General features: G+C 45.6%; 1 protein-coding gene across 2 annotated transcripts in view; it reads left to right on the forward strand.

Annotated features, from left to right (window-relative positions):
- MAP3K12 (mitogen-activated protein kinase kinase kinase 12) overlaps window positions 1-21,720 on the forward strand; it is a 118,904-nt gene that overhangs the window by 76,031 nt on the left and 21,153 nt on the right. For both annotated transcript variants that reach the window (XM_081848928.1, XM_081848929.1), the window contains exons 3-8: window positions 3,264-3,447; window positions 5,939-6,130; window positions 7,360-7,518; window positions 16,294-16,452; window positions 18,612-18,720; window positions 21,300-21,409. In XM_081848928.1, coding sequence (XP_081705054.1) covers window positions 3,264-3,447; window positions 5,939-6,130; window positions 7,360-7,518; window positions 16,294-16,452; window positions 18,612-18,720; window positions 21,300-21,409 — 913 coding nt within the window. The remainder of the gene's footprint in view (window positions 1-3,263; window positions 3,448-5,938; window positions 6,131-7,359; window positions 7,519-16,293; window positions 16,453-18,611; window positions 18,721-21,299; window positions 21,410-21,720) is intronic.

Consider the following 21,720-nt stretch of genomic DNA (forward strand, 5'->3'; position numbering starts at 1 on the left):
CGCACCACTAAGAGCAGGCCGCGGGGGTTGCTGCGGGCCGGATAAACAAGTCCCTCGTGCCTTATCCAGCCCCCGGACCATAGGTTGGTGCCCCCTGGCTTACACCATTCAAAGTAAGCAATAAATAAGCAGTAAGTAAGCCACTTTCCAGCATTCCAGGTTTGTTCAACCATGCAGTTGTGACAGTAATAGCTCCTCCAGATGATCTGTTTATCGAGCATTCATCCTGATTTGCTTGCACAAAGTTTACATGGTGGTTAGATTATATCTGGTCTTTATTGCACATTCGTTCCGATTTGTTTGTGGGGCGGTTAATGCAACAATGAGCATTCATCCTGATTTTCTTGTGGGGTGTTTGCAAATTTTCCTGTTAGTTCATCCCACACTTTTCTGTACATTCCTTCTCAACTGCAAAAAGTATGGGATTTTTTTGGTTTGATTTTGAAAAAGCAGATTTGTAGCTCCAGAGTGACATGACCGTTTAAGAATGCACTTTAAAGGTGGGAACCTAAAGTTTGGCGGGTGCTTGAATTTGTCCCACAAATTACCGGCAATCTGAAAGTGCCCTAAATCAGACGTGGTTGCAGCAGGGATGTTATGTACCACTTTGGCCAGAGGCCATTCGTCTGCCCTGTGATCTTTCTGGCACATTCCTGCCCAGACAAACACGGCAACGCCAACCTCTCAGGTGGCATCTGTGCCCAGGCGTGGCTTCAGCCAGCTTCACTGGTTATATAACTTGAGATGCAAAGTGCATCCTTGGGAGAATCAGTCTCCATCCTGGGGACATTCAGTGGCCAGGGATTGCTTCAATGCGCTCTACCTGGGATTGCCTTAGGGACGGCGGCTGATCCAGAATGCAGCCATTAGACTCTTAATGTTTTCTAGCCAAAGGGGTCGCATTGCATACTTCTCTCCTGAAAAGATCTGCACTATTTGCCAGTTTGCTTCTGGGCCCAAGTCAAAGTGCTGTTTTCGACCACAGAAGCCTTCAGTTAAATAACTGTTTATTTAATGTGAGCTGCTCCAGTTAACCTGCAAATACAAAGAACTGCAGGGAGAAGGAACATCCTCTAGCAGCGTACCTAACCATTGTAATATAGATTGGGTACGCGCACCTGCCAAGATGGGTTTTGTTACAAATCCCGTGGGGAGATTTTTCCGTCCCAGACGGTAATTGTGGGAGGTGTTGCTTACTTGAATTCATTCTCAGTACTCCAGGCTTGTTAAACAGGGCAGCTTAACCCTTTCCTTGCGGTGAGGTGCGTTGATTGCTTACCATGCAAATAGATGTAAGGTGAGGAACAGGATTGGATGAATGGCTGCTGATGTCACTCACTGGGATTAACGTGCCTCCATAAATAGGAAGCTGCCTTATACTGAGTCAGGCCATTGGTCAATCTAGCTCAGGCCTACAATGACTGGCAGATGCTCGCTAGTTTTTCAGACTGGGTTCTCTCTCAACCCTACCTGAAGATGCTGGGGTTTAAATCTGGGACCTTTTGCATGCAGATCAGATGATCTACTGCTCAGCTACACCCCTACATCTGGGAAAAGTACTGCCATGCAGCTTATAGGCAGAAGAGGCGTATGGGGGTCCCCTTACAGAATCCCCCAAGCAAAGGCTTACCTTTCCTTGCCTCTCAGTTTTCTGATGATGCCTCTTCCCATTGGCTACCCCTGCTCTAGAGTCTGCCAGTTATGGCCTCCCCTGGCCTTGCAGCTTTGTCAGCTGGCAACCCTAAGGACTAAAAAGTAGCGAGTGGGGTGGGTGTTGAACATTTCACCAGTTGAAGACCTCACACCATCCAAGTGAATGTGGACCATCCTTTTATTACGATGCTGGCGTGTGTGTTCACACACAAGGGATCATCAGCCCATTTTCTCTCACCTGTGGTCTTCTGAAACAAATAGGACAGGTATTTCCAGCTGTTACAGCTGAATGCCTCTTACATACAGTGGTAACTTGGTACTTAAATGGCTTGGCTCCCAAACAAATCGGCTCCCGAACGCTGCACACCTAGAAGTGTTCTGGTTTGCGAACGTTTTTCGGAAGCCGAATGTCCGACGAGGCTTCTGCTTGAGTGGAGGAAGCTCCTGCAGCCAGTCAGAAGCCGCAACTTGGTTTTCGAAAGGTTTCAGGAGTTGAACGGATTCCCAGAATGGATTAAGTTTGAGAACCAAGGTACCACTGTACTTCCTCCTCCTCTGAAAACACTTGGATGTGTCTGGACAATTTTCAGGCTCAAAATGCAGAATCAAGTCCCATGTTTCCTTCCCTCTGGTCCTTTTTCTTCTGCTCCCCCAGCTACACTGGAGCTACCTTTCCGTGACCAGTTCATGCATGGCTGGGATTTAAATGGCCCCATGATGTGGGCAGGGGCAACTGCCTGGGGAGAAGCAAAGAGCTGTGAGGAGCATTGGCCCATGAGGCAAGGGGAGATGACCACCTCAGGGGACAGGTTCCACAGGGGCAGCAGATCCCCATGTAGATATTTATTCCTCCTTTGTTCCTGATGTAGGGAACTGTTCCTTGGCAGGGTAGGCAGGCACCATGTTGTGGTTCGACACAGGTGCCAAAATGTATTGGACCAGGCAGCGCTCCATCACAGGGACATAGGAAACTGCTGTACAGACTGTTGGTCCTTCTAGCTCAGAATTGTCAACACTGACCAGCAATTGCTCTCTGTGGTTTCAGGAAGGACACATTCCCAGCCCTACCTGGGGATATCAAGGATTGAACCTGGGACCTTCTGCCCTTCTCCTCAGTCCTGGAAATCCCTTACACACACACACACACACACAGAGAGAGAGAGAGAGAGAGAGAGAGAGAGAGAGAGATTCTGCAATTTCCCTACACATTGGCCTCACACTTTCAAGCTATCTTCACTGCCATGAGGGATAGAAACTCGGTTTGAGTATTTTTTTAACCAAGAGCTGAGGTTCTCAGAATACTGAATGTTACGTCTCTGCCGTGTTTCCGTTTGCCCTTCTAATACACGCTTGCTTTCGTGATTCCTACGTGAGGGTTATGTCTCCCTCAAGCCCTGTGATCTTGGCGGAAGGAGTGATTCCCTTCCATGCTGGTAGAGAGTTTGCCTTCCTCCTCCTTCTCCTTCTCCTCCTCCTCCTCCTTCTTCTTCCCTTGAACGGTTGTCGACATGCTGGTAGAGAGTTTGCCTTCCTCCTCCTTCTCCTTCTCCTCCTCCTTCTTCTCCCTTGAACGGTTGTCGACAGCCACCTTCTCTCCCTCCCAAATGCAGACCCCTGGGAGGTGCCCTTCGAAGAGATCATGGACCTGCAGTGGGTGGGCAGTGGGGCCCAAGGCGCTGTATTCCTGGGACGCTTCCATGGGGAGGAGGTGGCCGTCAAGAAGGTGCGAGACCTCAAGGAGACAGACATCAAGCACCTGCGGAAACTGAAGCACCCCAACATCATCACCTTCAAGTGAGTGTGGGGTCTGGGTGATGGGGCGCCTTGGGGGGGGTGACCTGCCGGCTTCCAGGAGGACACTGCCCAAGTGTGGTGAGGACATTGCCTTTCCCAAGCAATAGACCCTCCTCCTGTTAGGTTGTTCACCTGCTCACCTGCGCTGGACATAAGCCATCTTTCCCATGACATCATATAGCTGTGTGTGTGCTTGGTTCAGCCTTCTGCAACTTGGTGCCCACCAGAGAATTTATATAAAGAGTGTTTATAAAAGTGTTTGCTACTGCCCTGTCATACAATATCAGAGCATTACACAACAATATACATTCAGGTAGGTAGCCGTGTTGGTCTAACACTGTCGAAATATATTAGAAAAATAAAAAAAAATCCAGTAGCACCTTAGAGACCAACTAAGTTTGTTCTTGGTATAAGCTTTCATGTGCATGCACTTCTGAAGAACTGTGTATCTGAAGAAGTGTGCATGCACACAAAAGCTTATTTTTTTATATACAACTATATATATATGTATATATATTTTATATATATATATATATATATATATATATATATATATATATATACACATACACACACACACACACACACACACACACAGAGAGAGAGAGAGAGAGAGAGAGAATATACATAAAACAATATACATTAAAAGCAGAATATGTTAGGTCCCTTGATTTCATTAGGTCTGCTCTGAGTAAGGCTTAGGTTTGTTGTTGTTGTTGTTGTTGTTGTTGTTGTTGTTGTTGTTGTTGTTGTTGTTGTTGTTTTACTTATACCCACTCATCTGGCCAGGCCTCCCCAGCCACTCTGGGCAGCTTACAATAGAATATTAAAAACACAATAAAACATCAAACATTAAAACTTCCCTAAACAGGGCTGCCTTCAGATATCTTCTAAAATTCAGATAGTTGCTTATTTCCTTGACATCTGATGGGAGGGGGTTCCACAGGGCGGGCGCCACTACCGAGAAGGCCCTCTGCCTGGTTCCCTGTAACTTCACTTCTCATAGTGAGGGAACCGCCAGAAGGCCCTTGGCGCTGGACCTCAGTAATCAGGCTGAATGATGGGGGTGGAGATGCTCCTTCAGGTATACTGGGCTGAGGCCATTTAGGGCTTTAGGGCCACCCTTTAACTTCTGCATGACGGGAATATCATAGAATTGTAGCTGGAAGGAACAGTAAGGGTAACCCATGCAATACAGAAATCACAGCTAAATAATCCCTGATAGATGGCCATCCAAACTCTGCTTTAAAATCTCCAATGAAGGAGACTGTGTCTGCCATATGAAGGTAAAAGTTGCATCTGTTGGCCTTTGACACGCCTGGAAGAAGTGGACCATTTGGATCCCTTCTAGTCGGGATTCAGGCCTCATCATGGGACTGAAACTGCCTTGGTCGCACTGGTTGATGATCTCCAGCGGGCTAGGGACAAAGGTGAGAGCTGTTTCCTGGTTCTGCTGGATCTCTCAGCAGGATTTGATACCTTCAAACATAACATCCTTCTGGACCATCTTGAGGGGCTGGGAGCTGGGGGCACTGTTATACAGTGGTTCCGCTCATTCCTCCTGGGCCGTGTTCAGAAAGTGGTGGGGGGATGAGTGTTCAGACCCCTGGGCTCTCACTTGTGGGGTTCCTCAGGGTTCTGTCCTCTCCCCCATGCTTTTCAACATCTACATGCAGCCGCTGGGAGAGATCATCAGGGGGTTTGGGCTGGGTGTTCACCATATGCAGATGACACCCAGCTCTACCTCTCCTTTAAATCAGAACCAGTGAAGGCGATGAAGGTCCTGTGTGAGTGTCTGGAGGCAGTTGGAGGATGGATGGCGGCTTATGGATTGAAGTTGAATCCTGACAAGGCAAAAGTACTGTTTTGGGGGGACAGGAGGTGGGCGGGTGTGGAGGGCTCCCTGGTCCTGAATGGGTAACTATGCCCCTGAAGGACCAGGTGCGCAGCCTGGGAGTCATTTTGGACTCACAGCTGTCTGCCCGCGGACTGTCTCGCCAGAGTGGTGCATGCTCTGGTTATCTCCCGCTTGGACGACTGCAATGCGCTCTATGTGGGGCTACCTTTGAAGGTGACCCAGAAACTACAACTAATCCAGAACGTGGCAGCTAGACTGGTGACTGGGAGCAGCCACCGAGACCACATAGCACCAGTCTTGAAAGACCTGCATTGGCTCCCAGTACGTTTCCAAGCACAATTCAAAGTGTTGGTGCTGACCTTTAAAGCCCTAAACAGCCCAGTATATCTGAAGGAGCATCTTATTATTATTATTTGACCACCCCTTCTTTTGCTCTTGCCCCACCCACCACTGGCCTGCAGCCCCCAAGAGGTTGCACACAAGGAAATACGGCCCTTGGACCTGAAGCAGTGCCCCAGTCCTATGATCAAGCTTACAGAATTTTGTATCCCTGCTCCGTGTTATGCTGAGCACTGCCTAACTGCGTGTTCCTGCTGGCCTCTAACATGCCCTGTGCTTCTTCCTTCCTCTTAGGGGTGTTTGCACCCAGGCCCCCTGCTACTGCATCATCATGGAGTTCTGTGCCCAGGGACAGCTGTATGAAGTGCTGCGTGCCGGGCGCAAGGTCACCCCCTCGCTGCTGGTCGACTGGTCCATGGGCATTGCCGGTGGCATGAATTATCTGCACCTGCATAAGATCATCCACCGAGACCTCAAGTCACCCAAGTAAGAAGGGGAGGGGGCAGACTTACAGTGGGGAGACGTGGCTGGGATTTACCGGGGGACAGTGAGCACTAGGGCTGGGGGATATCTGGTTTTACGGACACCAAGGCTGTGTTCATGGAAGACCGTCTTACTCAGCCACGAGTGATCGCCAAAAAAGAGAGAGAGGGAGAGAAGTTTTTGGCATTGCAATACGTCACCAATACGATACCGATATATCACAATGTCTGAAATAAGGATGAAACTATGTCAAAGTGAACAGGAGGGCTGGGCAATATCTGGTTTTCAACATCGTGCTATATCACCAGCTAAACATCGCGATCTATCGATATATCACAATGTCTGAAATAAGGTTTGTCTGACTGAGCTATGTAGGTAGAGGCATCGGGTGGCTTCATGGTTTTCCCGACATCATGATTTTTGCATAGCATGCACAAGCACATCGTGATTTGTGATATACAGTGGTACCTCGAGATGCGAACGGGATCCATTCTGGAGTCCCGTTCGCATCCTGAATAGAACGTAAAATGCAATGGTGGGTCTGCGCGTGCTTGGGTCGCATTTTGCCGCTTCCGCGCATGTGCGCGACGTCATTTTGAGCGTCTGCGCGAGCGACGAAACCCGGAAGTAACGCGGTCCGTTACTTCCGGGTTGCCGCGGAGTGCAACCCGAAAGCGCTCAACCCGAAGCACATTCAACCCGAGGTATGACTGTATCGCCAGGTCAAAACCTATGGAACCAGTATCACGGCATGGACTTCAAACCAGTTTTGGTTGATATAGCAATATATCGCCCAGCCCTAGTGATCACAAGATGGGATTAGGATACCTGGTCAGGGCTTTCCTCTGATTTAAGAATCAGCACTACTTTTAAAGTGGCAATAGGACTAGGACTTTCAACATGTCACGGTTGCAAGGGGCAGTATGCATTCTGCCTCGCTGCCAAATTACCAGCAAGGTAATCCAGATTCTTTGTCTAGACTTTAGAGCATAGAACCATTGAACTATAGAATTGGAAGGGGCCCGGGGGACATCTACTCCAGCCCCATGCTAAAACCAGAATGCTTCTCCCTCCATTAGAAAGGAAGTTATCCTCTTGCTGTGCTCCCCCTGCTGACTGCTGAGAGCAGGACTTCTCTTTCTTATTTTCCTTGGTCCTGCGCATGGTGGGAAGATCAACACTGCAAGTCCTCATGCTTCTTCTCTGCTCCCCCTTCCCCACCCACCCAATAGCATGTTGATCACTTACGATGATGTGGTGAAGATCTCTGACTTCGGCACCTCCAAAGAGCTCAGCGACAAGAGCACCAAGATGTCCTTCGCCGGAACGGTGGCCTGGATGGCCCCAGAAGTCATTCGGAATGAGCCTGTCTCTGAGAAGGTTGACATCTGGTGAGGAGACGGGCCTGCCCAGAAGAGGGGAGGTGTGGGAAGAGGGAGGGATCAGGGCTTGGTAGGCCACAAGAACACAAACACACACACACATACAGAAATGTGAAGGCAGCCATCATGGAAATGGAGACTTTCTCAGCAGTCCCCAGCCCTTTGCAACAGGACCAGGAGAGAAGCAGGTTCAACTCCTCCCTCATCCATCCAGCTTGTTGGTGACCTTGGGCCACCCACTGCCTCTCAGCCTAACCTACCTCACAGGCTTGTTGTGAAGATATAAACATGGACAGGGGTTGGGGGAGCCATGTGCTCTGGCTTGAGCTTGTTGGGTGTGAATGCAATTTAACTGAATCATCGTGAGGCAATTGATATCCAACGCAAAGAATAAAATACAGTGGTGCCTCGCAAGACGAAATTAATCCGTTCCACGAGTCTCTTCGTCTAGCGGTTTTTTTGTCTTGCGAAGCAAGCCCATTGATGGCTTAGCGGCTTAGCGCTATTAGCGGCTTTTAGCAGCTTAGCGGATTAGCAGATAAGCAGATAAGCGGCTTAGCGGCTTAGAAAAGGGGGGGGGAAACCCCGCAGGAACTCGCAAGACATTTTCGTCTTGCGAAGCAAGCCCATAGGAAATTCGTTTTGCAAAGCGCCTCCAAAACGGAAAACCCTTTCGTCTAGCGGGTTTTCCGTCTTGCGAGGCATTCATCTTGCGGGGCACCACTGTACAAGGAAGGGAGATGGGGACTGCTTCCAAGAGTGGAACAAGAGGATTTAAAAATTCAGGTCGCACCCCAAGTGCCAATCTGAAGAGGAAAATCTTCCGTCCCAGAGGGTAGCCACCATGACAGGGGAGGATCCAGAACAGGGGCAGAGACCCAGAGGCCCTCCAGACTCCTGTCCATCTTTGAATGCTGGCCATTCTGGCTGGGGCTGCTGGGACCTGAAGTCCAGCAATATCTGGAGGATTCCAGCTTCCACATCCATGTTCTGGAACATGTCCCCATTAACCAAAAGTCCAGATAATATGTGATACAGAGCTGAGCCTTCAAAACTGTGTGCATCGTGCATATGTGTTCGTGTTCCATGTGGGCAAAGACACCCTTGAATTTTCATATTCTAGCATCCTCCTTCACAAATATACAGTACACATCTATATTGCACATAGTCCAGAAATTGGCAATCTATGCTGAACACTTCCTGCTCCCCCCTGCTGCCATATTTAGATGGCATCTGTGCAGGCAGGAATTGTCTTTATGTTATTTTGCTATAGCTAACAATAAATATAGGCATTTAAAAAGAAGAAGAAGAACCCAAACGTTTATTGATTGACATTTATATAACCAATTTTTCTGCTAGGCAGAAAAACCAGGCAGTTAAAAACAACAACAACAACAACAACAACAACAACAACAACGGCCTGCAATTTAACAGGCAAGATACAGAACGGGAAGGCAAGTGGGGAAATCAGTAGAGTTGACTACTGCCAGAGGCATTTTCGTGAGGGGAGCTGAATGGCAGACAGACCTGACCAGCATGGCTGATGGAGAGGTTTTGCTGTCTGGCCTCTCCCTCTCAAGCAGCCAGGGGGCATAACAACTGCTAGGGGGGATAATCTACCTGGTTTGGTCAAAATACCACACCTCACCCTTTTCAGGGGCCATTGGAAGAAAGAGTCACCACATGATATCATGGGGAAATATCATTTCTCAGTTAATTTACATATTAACTTGTCTATTTATTTTGGGTAACTTACTGCGGAAGAGCAGAATTAAAATGATAGATGATTCAAGACTTCCGGAGGCGGCGCGAAGGGTAATGGCTGCCCTTTCCTAACGGGAAGGGAAGCTCCGCACGAGAAAGGGTCGTCCGCTACGGCGCAGCGGAGACCCAGAAACGGAAAACCGCAGGCAGCAGAAGCCTGCGGTCCCGGGACCCGGCGGGTGCCAGAAGCGGCCACCGAAACGTTGAGGGAGCCTCGTAAGGGGCTCCGGATCGCGGAGGAGGCTGCGGCGCTGTGGGTCGTTCCGCAATCGGCGGAGTGAAGCCGCGTAGCTGTTGCCAGTGAGCGCTGACCTTTCTTCCTGAAATTTATGCTTTAAAAACAACAACCCGTGAGTAAACAACGGACTGTATGTAATTCGGGACTTTAAAACATTAAATTTGGCTGAAAGCGGATTGACGAAAAACAGGAAGTCCGTCTTCCGCTCCCATTGAACTTGAACGCAAAGAGCGTGGAAGAGTGGAGGCAAAGAGAGACCTTTTAAACTATTCGATCTGAGCACCCATTGAACTTTATTTTAAGTGGAATAAATAACCTCATGTGCTGGACTTTTATGAATTTTAGTTATATCTTAACCTTTCTCCCTTTGGAGCTATATTTTAACTAAAAACCCCAGGCGCTGGAACTGCCTGAGAAACTGAGCTGTCAGCTTGCAGTTTGCAGCTTGGATACTTTGAATCTGAACTTTGAAACAATCTGAGAGAGTCTGAACTTGTAACTTTGAAGCATTTGGATTACCAGCTTACACCATCAGAAATACTGTTGTTGCACTAAACCTTAACTCTGCTGAAAAATCTTTTTATTGAAGGTTCTTGGACTTAGAAATTTGACTTTATTTTAACTGAAATTGATTTCTTCCCTGAAATATTTTAAACTCCCCCTAGAGGATTTGGGACTTATAACAGTGACTTTTACTTTACTTTCTTTTTCCCGGCCCCTTATTGACTGTGACCATCTGTGCTGGGGCTTTCTCATGGGAACAACTCAGCTTGACCTTGAATTTTAGATAACTTTGGAATGAGTGGTACAAGAAGGAGAGGAAGAACTAAACAAACAACTTTGACAACTTTAACCGCAGCCTCACAGGCACGTAGATCATCTGTGCCTACTTTGCCCTCTGAGGTCGAAACTGTTTCTCTGCCACGGGCAGGGGAGGGAGAAACTGAGGAATTACAACTGGAAGATATGGCCTCAGGGGCAAGCACTACTATTTTAGAGAAAATTTTTGAAAAATTAGAATCTTTGGATAAGAAAGTAGAATCTCTGGACAAGAAAGCTGATGAGCAAACATACAAAATTGAGCAGAACATAGAATGTTTAAATAAATTATCTGGACAAGTCGCACAGAATACTCAAGCAATCGGAGAATTGAAGGAGGCTGCAGGGGAAAATCGGAAATTGGCTGAAGATACCAGCCAAAAACTTGAAAATTTAGAACAAGAGGTAAGACCACTCTGCAAGCAAGTAGGCGAACATCAGACCTATTTGTCCATGCTTGAACTGCGGAACAGGGAGAGCAATTTAAGGATAAGAGCAATACCAGAAGTGGAAGAAGGCAACCTAGCTGAGTTTCTGACTAAAGAATTTTCCAAATTTTGGAGTTTAGAGGAAAAGGACTTTAAAATTGTTTCAGCTTTTAGGCTCGGAAGACTTCTAAAGAAAGAGAAGCCCAGAGATTGTTTGATAATATTGAGGTCAAAGGAGGAAAGGGATAAGATTTTGGGCCTACACTACGGAAAGTCACTGGACATTTTGGACAAAAGAATTGAGATCTACAAGGATATTCCTAAACAACTGCTAGATCTTAGATCTGACTATTTGGAGTTGACAAGACTATTAAGGAAGAATTCAATCATCTTTAGGTGGGAATTTCCTCAAGGACTATCTTTTACCTTTAGAGGGAAGAAGATCAAAATCAGAACATCGGAAGACAGAGATAAATTTCTGAACGTATACGGAGAGGACCTTCACAAAGGAATTGATCAACTTCCAGGGCCTGAAACACCAGAGGCATCTGCACCCTTGGACTCTGAAGATTCTCTGAACAAGATACCACCCCTTGAAAAATAACCAGATTTATTCAGGATGTCTCTGCAACTTTTGAGTTGGAACATTAATGGCTGCAATATCCCGGAAAAAAGGAGGAAAATTTTTCATATATTAAAAAAAGAACAATTGGATATTATCTGCTTACAAGAAACACACGTGACTAGGCTCCATAGAAAGGTGTTAATAAACAAAAGACTTGGCCAAGAATTTATATCTTCGGACAGAGTAAAGAAGCGAGGAGTGGTGATATATGCAAAAGAGAGCCTGTCACCTAAATTCTTATTCAAAGATGAACATGGAAGAATATTAGGAATTGAGATACAACACCAAGGAGAAAAGATTCTGATATTAGGAATTTATGCACCAAATGACGGGAAATCGGAATTTTACAAGAAGTTGCATGAGACTATGCTGGACTATCTGGACTACAACAACATCATTATGATGGGAGATATGAATGGGGTCGTATCGACAAACATGGATAAGTCACAAAATCAAAACGTTACAAAAGACGGCAGACTACCAAAGACCTTTTTTGAAATGGCTGACAATATGGACTGGATTGATATTTGGAGAACTAAGAACCCCCTGGGAAGAGAGGGAACATTCTTCTCTGAAGCCCAACTGACTTGGACAAGAATCGACCAAATATGGATATCTAGAGGTCTGGCACCCAAGGTCAGAAAAGTGGAAATCTGCCCAAAGACCTGCTCCGACCATAATGCGCTGAAGATGGATATGACACTATTGCCAACCGGCTCCTTTAGATGGAAGATGAATGATAGCTTGTTTAGAGATCAGGAGATTCTCAAAAAGGCCCAAAAAACCTTGAAGGATTATTTTGAAATAAATATGAACACTACGGTGGAAAAAAGAACTATCTGGGACGCAAGCAAAGCTGTGATGAGGGGGTTCTTGATACAACAGAACACTGTAAAGAAAAGAACACAAAATGAAAGGAAAGATAAGATTTTGCAGAAAATTAAAGAATTGGAGAAGAAATTAAGATCAAACCCGAAGTCACAGCCGATACTGAGAGAAATTAAACTATATCAAGCCCAATATTCTAAATTGATAAACCAAGAAATAGAATGGAAGATTAAATTAATGAAACAAAAAACTTTTGAATCGGCAAATAAATGTGGAAAACTGCTAGCTTGGCAGTTGAAGAAGAGACAGAAATTAAATACAGTTACAAACCTAGAAATTGAAGGAAGAAATATCCAGAACCCCATGGAAATTAGAAAGTGCTTCCAGAGATACTTTAAAAAATTATACACTCAAGGGCCGCAAGATGAGGTTGAGATTAAACAATTTCTGGAAAGAAATGGATTAACAAAGTTGTCACAAAAAAACAGATTAATCCTGAACAACAAAATAACACAACAAGAGATTGAACAAGCTATCCAGAACATGCAACTGGGCAAATCTCCAGGGCCAGACGGTTTGACCTCCAAGTATTACAAGACATTAAAAGACTATCTGACCCAACCATTGATGGAGGTCTGTAATGAAATTATGGAAGGGAAGAAGGCGCCGGAATCGTGGAAGGAAGCCTTTATCACATTGATACCAAAATCTGAAGCTGAAAAGACACAACTCAAAAACTATCGTCCCATCTCCCTTTTGAATGTGGATTACAAAATATTTGCAGACATTTTGGCAAGTAGATTCAAAAGAGTGCTTAATGAAGTAATTCATAAAGACCAGGCAGGCTTTCTCCCAGGTAGACATATGTTTGCAAATACTAGGAACATTATTGACGTTTTGGAACTTTTGCAAACAGACATAAATACAAAAGCAGTGTTAATTTTCATAGATGCGGAGAAGGCCTTTGACAATATTTCTTGGAAATTTATGAAGGGAAATTTGAATGAAATGGGAGTGGGACGGGGGTTTGAGAATGGGATTGACGCAATATATTCAGAACAAAAGGCCAAACTGATAGTTAACAATGTGGTTACAGAAGAGTTCAAAATTGAAAAAGGAACACGACAAGGCTGCCCGATTTCCCCTTTGTTATTCATTTCGGTTCTGGAGGTGCTCTTGAACTTGATCAGAGGGGACCGGTTGGTGGAAGGGATTCAGGTCGGAGCGAAACAATACAAATTGAAAGCTTTTGCAGATGACCTAGTTTTGACTCTGCAGGAGCCAGAATCTAGTACGAAAAGAGTATTACAACTGATACAGGATTTTGGTCGGGTGGCAGGATTTAAATTAAATAAACAGAAAACTAAAGTGTTGGGGAAAAATTTGACAGATACAGAGTCGGAAAGGTTTCAGAGAGAAACAGAACTAACTATGGTTAAAAAAGTAAAATACCTAGGGGTAAACATAACAGCAAAAAACCTGAGTCTATTTAAGGACAATTATGAAAAATGTTGGTCTGAAATTAAGAGAGACTTGGATAGTTGGACAAAATTGAAGCTTTCTTTGTTAGGCCGAATTGCTGCTATTAAGATGAATGTATTGCCAAAAATGTTGTTTTTGTTTCAAACATTACAGATTGTGGACAAAACGGAGTGCTTCCGGAAGTGGCAGAAAGATATATCTAAATTTGTCTGGCAGGGCAAAAAGCCCAGAATTAAGTTTAAGATATTAACAGATGCGAAAGAAAGAGGTGGCTTTGCCCTGCCAGACTTAAAGTTGTACTATGAAGCCGCAGCTTTCTGTTGGCTAAAAGATTGGCTACTTCTCGAAGACACTGACGTGCTGGACTTGGAAGGTTTTAACAATGCTTTTGGTTGGCATGCATACTTATGGTATGACAAAGTTAAGATCAATAAGGCCTTTAAGAACCATATTGTCAGGAAAGCACTGTTCAATGTCTGGACGAAATATAAAGACTTATTGGAAAACAAAACTCCAAGGTGGCTCTCACCTCTGGAGGCTAAGGCCCTAAAAAGACCCAATATGGAGGCCAAATGGCCAAAATATTGGGAATTATTAGAAAAAGATGGAGACAATTGGAAATTGCAGAGTTTGGAGAAAATGAAGGATAAGGTGCGAGACTGGTTACATTATGCTCAGATTAAAGAAGTTTTTAAAAATGATAAAAAGTTAGGGTTCCAGGTGGAGAAATCGAAGTTAGAAACAGAATTGTTAGAACCCAAAACCAAGGTACTATCTAGAATGTATAACTTGCTGCTAAAATGGAACACACAAGACGAAATGGTTAAATCGGCTATGATAAAATGGGCACAGGATATTGGGCATAACATTATGTTCGAGGATTGGGAAAGGTTGTGGACCACTGGGTTGAACTTCACTGCATGTAATGCTCTGAAGGAAAATGTTATGAAAATGATATACAGATGGTACATGACCCCAGTTAAACTTGCCAAAATATACCATTCGTCTGACAATAAATGTTGGAAATGTAAAGAAAATGAAGGAACATTCTTTCACCTCTGGTGGACATGCCCTAAGGTGAAGGCCTTCTGGGAAATGATATATAATGAGCTGAAAAAGGTATTTAAGTATACCTTCACTAAGAAACCAGAGGCCTTCCTTCTGGGTATTGTCGGCCAGAAGGTGTTAAAGAAGGATCGAACATTTTTCATGTATGCAACAACGGCAGCAAGGATTCTCATCGCAAAAAATTGGAAAACTCAAGATTTACCCACACTGGAAGAGTGGCAGATGCAGCTGATGGACTATATGCAACTGGCCGAGATGACTGGCAGAATCCGAGACCTGGGAGAAGAAAAGATGGAGGAAGACTGGGAGAAATTCAAGATGTATCTACAAAAACATTGTAATTTGTTTGAATGTTAAGAAGGATGCTAGATTATAAAAAATTGGCCACCACTAAACTAGACTTAAATTTGATGATAAGTGAGACTAAAGAAAATATAAAAACTTTATTGGAAAAAGTGTTAAATTATATTGGAATGTGTGGACATGAGATTGTAAACAAGTTGATAATTTGTTTGGAAAAATTCTTTTTTTAATGATGTAAATGGGAGAGGGGGACGTGAGGGAGTCCAAAGAAGTGAAGAATTTGTTGTTATAAAAGTAAGATTGTTTGATGTGTGCATTTATATTTTAAAAAAACCTTAATAAATATTTTTAAAAAAAAAAAATAAAATGATAGATGATTCTACCACACAAAATTAGACTGGAAAAGGAGGGAGAAATGCAAAGGAAGGTGTGAGGGTTTTCTACGTTCTCTATCCTGGGATGGCCAACAAGTAGATCCCTCCCACCCACCCCAAAAAAGCTCAACAACTTTGTTGTTGTTTAGTCACGGCTGACTCTTCGTGACCCCATGGACCAGAGCACGCCAGGCACTTCTGTCTTCCACTGCCTCTCGCAGTTTGGTCAAACTCATGCTGGTAGCTTCAAGAACACTGTCCAACCATCTCGTCCTCTGTCGTCCCCTTCTCCTTGTGCCCTCAATCTTTCCCAACATCAGGGTTTTTTCCAGGGAGTCTTCTCTTCTTATGAGGTGGCCAAATTATTGGAGCCTCGGCTTCAGGATCTGTCCTTCCAGTGAGCACTCAGGGCTGATTTCCTTCAGAATGGATAGGTTTGATCTTCTTGCAGTCCATGGGGCTCTCAAGAGTCTCCTCCAGCACCATAATTCAAAAGCATCAATTCTTCGGCGATCAGCCGCCTTTATGGTTCAGCACTCACTTCCATACATCACTACTGGGAAAACCATAGCTTTGACTATATGGGCCTTTGTTGGCAAGGTGATGTCTCTGCTTTTTAGGATGCTGTCTAGGTTTGTCATTGCTTTTCTCAACAACTTTGGTCAATCCAGTGGGTAGATCACCACCAGTTTTTATATAGTGGGAGTAGATCACCGTCTCTTGGAAGTTGGATAAAGCCTGCTGTAAGAAATGAAAGAGATGGGAAACTGCTGCAGAGTTTTGTGAAAATGGGAGCAGAATGCAGTCAGTTGCTACATGCCAGATGGGCCCTGAGATTTAATTTCCCCACCACAGGTCCTTTGGAGTCGTCCTCTGGGAGTTGCTGACGGGAGAGATCCCTTACAAGGATGTGGACTCCTCTGCCATCATCTGGGGGGTGGGCAGCAACAGCCTCCATCTTCCTGTTCCCACCAGCTGCCCTGACGGTTTCAAGATCCTGCTAAGACAGTGCTGGTAAGTCCATGAGATGTAAAAAAAAAAAGAGAGGAAAAAAGCCCAGACGCCTCTCTCTGCATCAAGAGTGAGAACCTGGAACCTAGATGTGTGACTCTCCCCACCCAAATCACTGAATATTATACACAGCTAAGTCATTTTTGGAGACACACTGGCAGGCCAATGAAAGGCACTTGTGTGCTGTTGTGCTCTGCGGGATGCAGTTTGTGCAGGATCGTGCTTGAACACTGAGGTCCAGCTCTGAGGACCTTCTGGCAGTTGCCTCCCTGTGAGAAGTGAGGTTACAGGCAACCAGGCAGAGGGCCTTCCAAGTGGTGGCCCCTGTCCTGTGGTATGCCCTCCCATCAGATGTCAAGGAAATAAACAACCTGACTTTTAGAAGATATCTGAAGGCAGCCCTGTTTACGGCAGTTTTTAACGTTTGATGTTTTATCGTTGTAATGGTTCTAGGGGTTGCTCGTGCATAAGTTGGCGCCACACCTGGCTGGGTTACCTGGGTGAACCCTTTCTGTCCGGACAGCCACCCATCTGTGGCTGTCTCAATCGCTGGCAGAATCCGTTTCTTGAACTTCTTCCAGCAAAGAAGTTCTTTGACGCCCAGTCTCCTCCTACTCTCCCTGCGCGGAAGTCTTCTGCGCAGGGAGGGTGTGGGCAGCGGAGGACCCGTGCTCTCCCTGCTGGTCTCCGGCGAGGAGTCATGGAGCCACCTCGCCGATTCCCCCATCTGCCCCCCTCCTCCACTGGTGCTACGCTGATTTCCTTCCCCAGCGGATGGGCTGCCTTTCTCCCTACTGGGACCCTCTCCGGCATCCCTCTGGAGCCTTCCCTCCGCCTCCAGCTCTGATGGCAGTTCCCTGACAATCGTGTTTTTAATATTCTGGCTGGGGAAACCTGGCCAGATGGGTGGGGTATAAATAATAAATTTTTATTATCATGTGTTTTGTTGTCAAATGTTTGCCAGTGTGTCATGTGGAAACATTTCCGTCCTACTACCAGAACTATGTGGCACACACTTCACACAAGAAGAACAACATCTGGCCATGGGGAGGACTGAGGGAGAATCTTCCTCTAAATTTATTCACCTCAGATATGCAGTGATCAGAATATCACTGGAGGCATTTTATTTATTTATTTATTTATTTATTTATTTATTTATTTATTTATTATTGAAATTTTCAAAAAATAGAAGTTAAACAAAGAAAAACAAAGAACAATACATAACACTGTAAACACACTTATATGCATATTTTCCAAAATGAAAACTAATAAAAATAATAAAAGGAAAGGAAAGGAAAAATAAAAGATATAAAGAAAAAAATACTTTTCATAACCTGGAATTTCATTACCAAATTCTTGCTTCAAATACTGCAAGATATAAATAAAAATAAATCATTTTGGAAAATATTATAAAATACTTACACCGCATTCACCACACGACTCTTAGTTATCTTGCTCGCATTTACATCTGTTCTTCAATCATTTCCCTTCCTTAGATTCCCTCAATCAAATCTTTATGTTCTCTGTATTCTTCACAAGCTTAGTCTAGATACCACCAAACTTTCATATTTGAGCCCTGCCTTGTATAAATAATCATTTAAACATTTCCATTGTTTCTGAATTAAACTTTTTTACTTGTGCCTTATTAAATCCGTCAATTTTACCAAAAATAGGAAGCCTTTATTTTTATTTTAAAGATGTACCTATTAACCTGTGCTGCACAAAATTCCCTGATGGGGACCCAGAAATGAGCATGCAATAGCCGCAGCAAATTTGGGGGGAAATGGCCTTCTCCAGGAAACAGTGGCGTAGCGTGGGGGGTGCGGGGGGGGGCCGGCCGCACCGGGCGCAACACCTGGGGGTTAGGGTTAGGGGACGCAAATCCATGGGTTAGGGGGCGCAAATTACTTGCCTTGCCCCGGGTGCTGACAACCCACGCTACGCCACTGCCAGGAAAGCAGATGCCCTACTGAGCAGTGGTTCTGCTGACCAATGCCTTCCATCTATGGAGGGGCACAAATTGCATGCTACCTCCAGGTCCCCATCCCATTCCTGGATGCCATCAAATACAACCAAGTGCTCAGGTTGGGCAGAGGCTAGGCAGAGGCTTACCATTAGCTCATGTCCACACCAGCTCCATCCATCTGTTTCTCTCCATCCAGGAACAGCAAACCTCGGAACCGTCCCTCCTTCCGCCAGATCCTGCTCCACCTTGACATTGCGTCCGCCGATGTGCTGTCTACACCGCAAGAGACCTACTTCAAATCCCAGGTGGGTGTTGTTGGGCCAGTGCCTTTCTTCCAGCCCCCCACTAGGGGTGTTGTAAACAAAAAATGCCCTTTTCCCTTATGGGGTATCCAAGAGCCCATATAGAGTCCTTACATAGGTTCCCTATTGGTAGGAGAAAATAACAGAGGCCAACCAGAGAATATTGAGAAGCAAAGCAGCTAGTAAGCTTGATCATTATTGATCTGCTGCAACAGGGTGCTCCCCTCACCCCCAGGAGAGAGGAGGAACCCAGAAAAATGGCACGCAATTTTGAAATTGCCACCCTGTAGATCAAGACCACCCTCAGAAACATCATACATACATCACAGAAGGGGTGTAACCTAAGACCACCCCTCAGATACATCATACCTACATCACAAAAAAGGCGGTCTAAAACAGAAATTTGAATGTTGTTTTTCTCCTGTCGTTGTTTATCTCCTGTTTGGCAGGTTACTTGATTGGATTGCCTAGGTAGCCTGGCCAGTCTTTTGTACAGTGGTGCCTCGCAAGACGAAAAGAATCCGTTCCGCGACTCTCTTCGTCTAGCGGTTTTTTCGTCTTGCGAAGCAAGCCCATTGACAGCGGCTTAGCGCTATTAGCGGTTTAGCGGCTTTTAGCGGCTTATCAGCTTAGCGGATAAGCGGCTTAGCGGCTTAGAAAAAGGGGGGAAAGTGGGGGGAAACCGCAGGAACTCGCAAGACATTTTCGTCTTGCGAAGCAAGCCCATAGGAAATTCGTTTTGCAAAGCACCTCCAAAACGGAAAACTCTTTCGTCTAGCGAGTTTTCCGTCTTGCGAGGCATTCGTCTTGCGGGGCACCACTGTACTTAGTTCCTGAGGCAGGTCACAGGCTCACACCCTATTCATATCTTAAACACGCCCTTAAGACAGGATTTGTGAGGAAAGAGACAATGGGGAGGCTTTTCCAATTTCCTTTGACCTTGCAGAGAAAACATTTGCTCAGTTTGGGACAGTTTGAAAATCAAAATGGTTCCAGGTTGGTCTTCCTGTGCTGATCTATGTATGTGCTTGGTTGGTACACTTATGAACATTTAACATATATCTAAGACCTCAAAACTCCTATCACAGGGGTCACACTCACTTCCTCTCCATTTTCCTCGTAGAGGTTAATACGGAGCTTTCTTCTCTCTTTCTCACCAGCCTATGTGTTGTTTTATTTATTTGCTATACAGTGGTGCCCCGCAAGACGAACGCCTCACAAGACGGAAAACCCGCTAGACGAAAGGGTTTTCCATTTTGGAGGCGCTTCGCAAAACGAATTTCCTTATGGGCTTGCTTCGCAAGACGAAATGTCTTGTGAGTTCCTGCGGGTTTTTTTCCCTTTCCCCCCTTTTCCTAAGCCACTAAGCCGCTTATCTGCTTATCCGCTAAAAGCCGCTAAACCGCTAATAGCGCTAATCCGCTAAGCTGTCAATGGGTTTGCTTCGCAAGACGAAAAAACCGCTATACGAAGAGCCTCACGGAACGGATTAATTTCGTCTTGCGAGGCACCACTGTAGTTATTCCTCCGTAGATTCATGATAGTGTACAGGGTTCTCCCCTCCATCTTATCCTTGCCTTGTGAGAGATAAGTTAGGGGTAGGTTTGGGTGACTGGCCCAAGCTCACTTGCTGAATTTCGTGGCTAGATTTGGGTTTGAAGCCAGATCCGCCTCTGACACTCTTAGCCAGGGAGGGGGAACCTCAGCCCTGTGGGCCAATGGAGGCCTCGTCCATCTGGCGTTGGGACTTTCCCCAGGCCACAGCCCTTATTGGCCCTACATTGCCCTCTCCTTGAGCCCTTGCTTGGCTGGAACAAGTCCTTGAACTTATAATATGCCTCTTGCTTGCCTGAACAAGGGATAGAGAGAGGTGCATGTAGAAACTAGCCTACTGAACCAAGGTAAAATTGATCTTAGCATGCAGGCCCTGGAAGGTTATTGAGAAGCTAGGGCACGCTACCCAGCAAAGTAAACGTAGCGCAAGAGAAGTGGCAGGAGAAGTTGTGTGAGCATGTTTAGAAGCAGTTTATTCAGCATACAGCAGGACAAAAGGAAAACATGTCCGATCCCCTTTGTGTCCAAAGCAAAAGCTATACACAAACGGAAGTTCCCAGCAAGCTGTGCTGGAGTGTAAACAGACACGTAACATACAACAATTCCACACGTCTGCCCTTAAGGTGGAACGGAAGATCCCAACAGTTTATTCATTTATTTATTAAATGTCTATATCACCTTTCATCCTGCATTACACCATTCTTGTGGGCATATCTGTCTGTCTCAAGAGGCAATGGAGTGTGCCAAATTGCTGCATTAGTAGCACCAGAGTTACCTCTTGGGGCACAAGAGTTACCTCTTGGGGCACAGCGTCTGAAACCAGTGGCATGCAGGGGGGGCATTGGCGTGGGGGTTGCATGCATGTTCCTGTTTTCTGCCCATGGACACAGTGCAGTGTTTCCTTGTTCAGGCATTTGAACTCTGCCAGAAGACCAAAGCCATGTTGCTTCTTGTTTTCCATTAGTTTCAGCTGTCTATGTCCGGAATCCAGGAGAGAAGCTTATCTATGTATCTTCTTTCCCCCCCAGGCTGAATGGAGGGAGGAAGTGAAGCTGCATTTTGAAAAGATCAAGTCAGAGGGGACATGTCTGCACCGCTTGGAGGAGGAGCTGATCCACCGGCGACGAGAAGAACTCAGGTAAGGTGATGGATATAGGAGAAGGAATGATACGGTTGAAAAGGTTCCCTCCTTGTTGTCAAGAGCTTGGTGGCAGTGGCAGTGGCAGTGGCGGCATCTGTCTCAAGAGACAATGGAGTGTGCCTCTGGGGGTGGGCCTGGGCCTCACTGATGTGGTCCAAAGGAAAACAGCAAAACATTGGACACCAGCTGGGCTGCAGGAGTTGCTGGAAGAAGGCGTACAAGGCACCATTCAACTGTCTTAGGGCTCCACTCCAGATTTTTGTAGGGTTTACGTCTTAGCCTTTTCTTCTCCTGCAAAGCAGTGGAGG

Source organism: Podarcis erhardii (genome assembly GCF_964252035.2).
Source record: "Podarcis erhardii genome assembly, chromosome: 2".
NCBI classification, from domain to species: domain Eukaryota; kingdom Metazoa; phylum Chordata; class Lepidosauria; order Squamata; family Lacertidae; genus Podarcis; species Podarcis erhardii.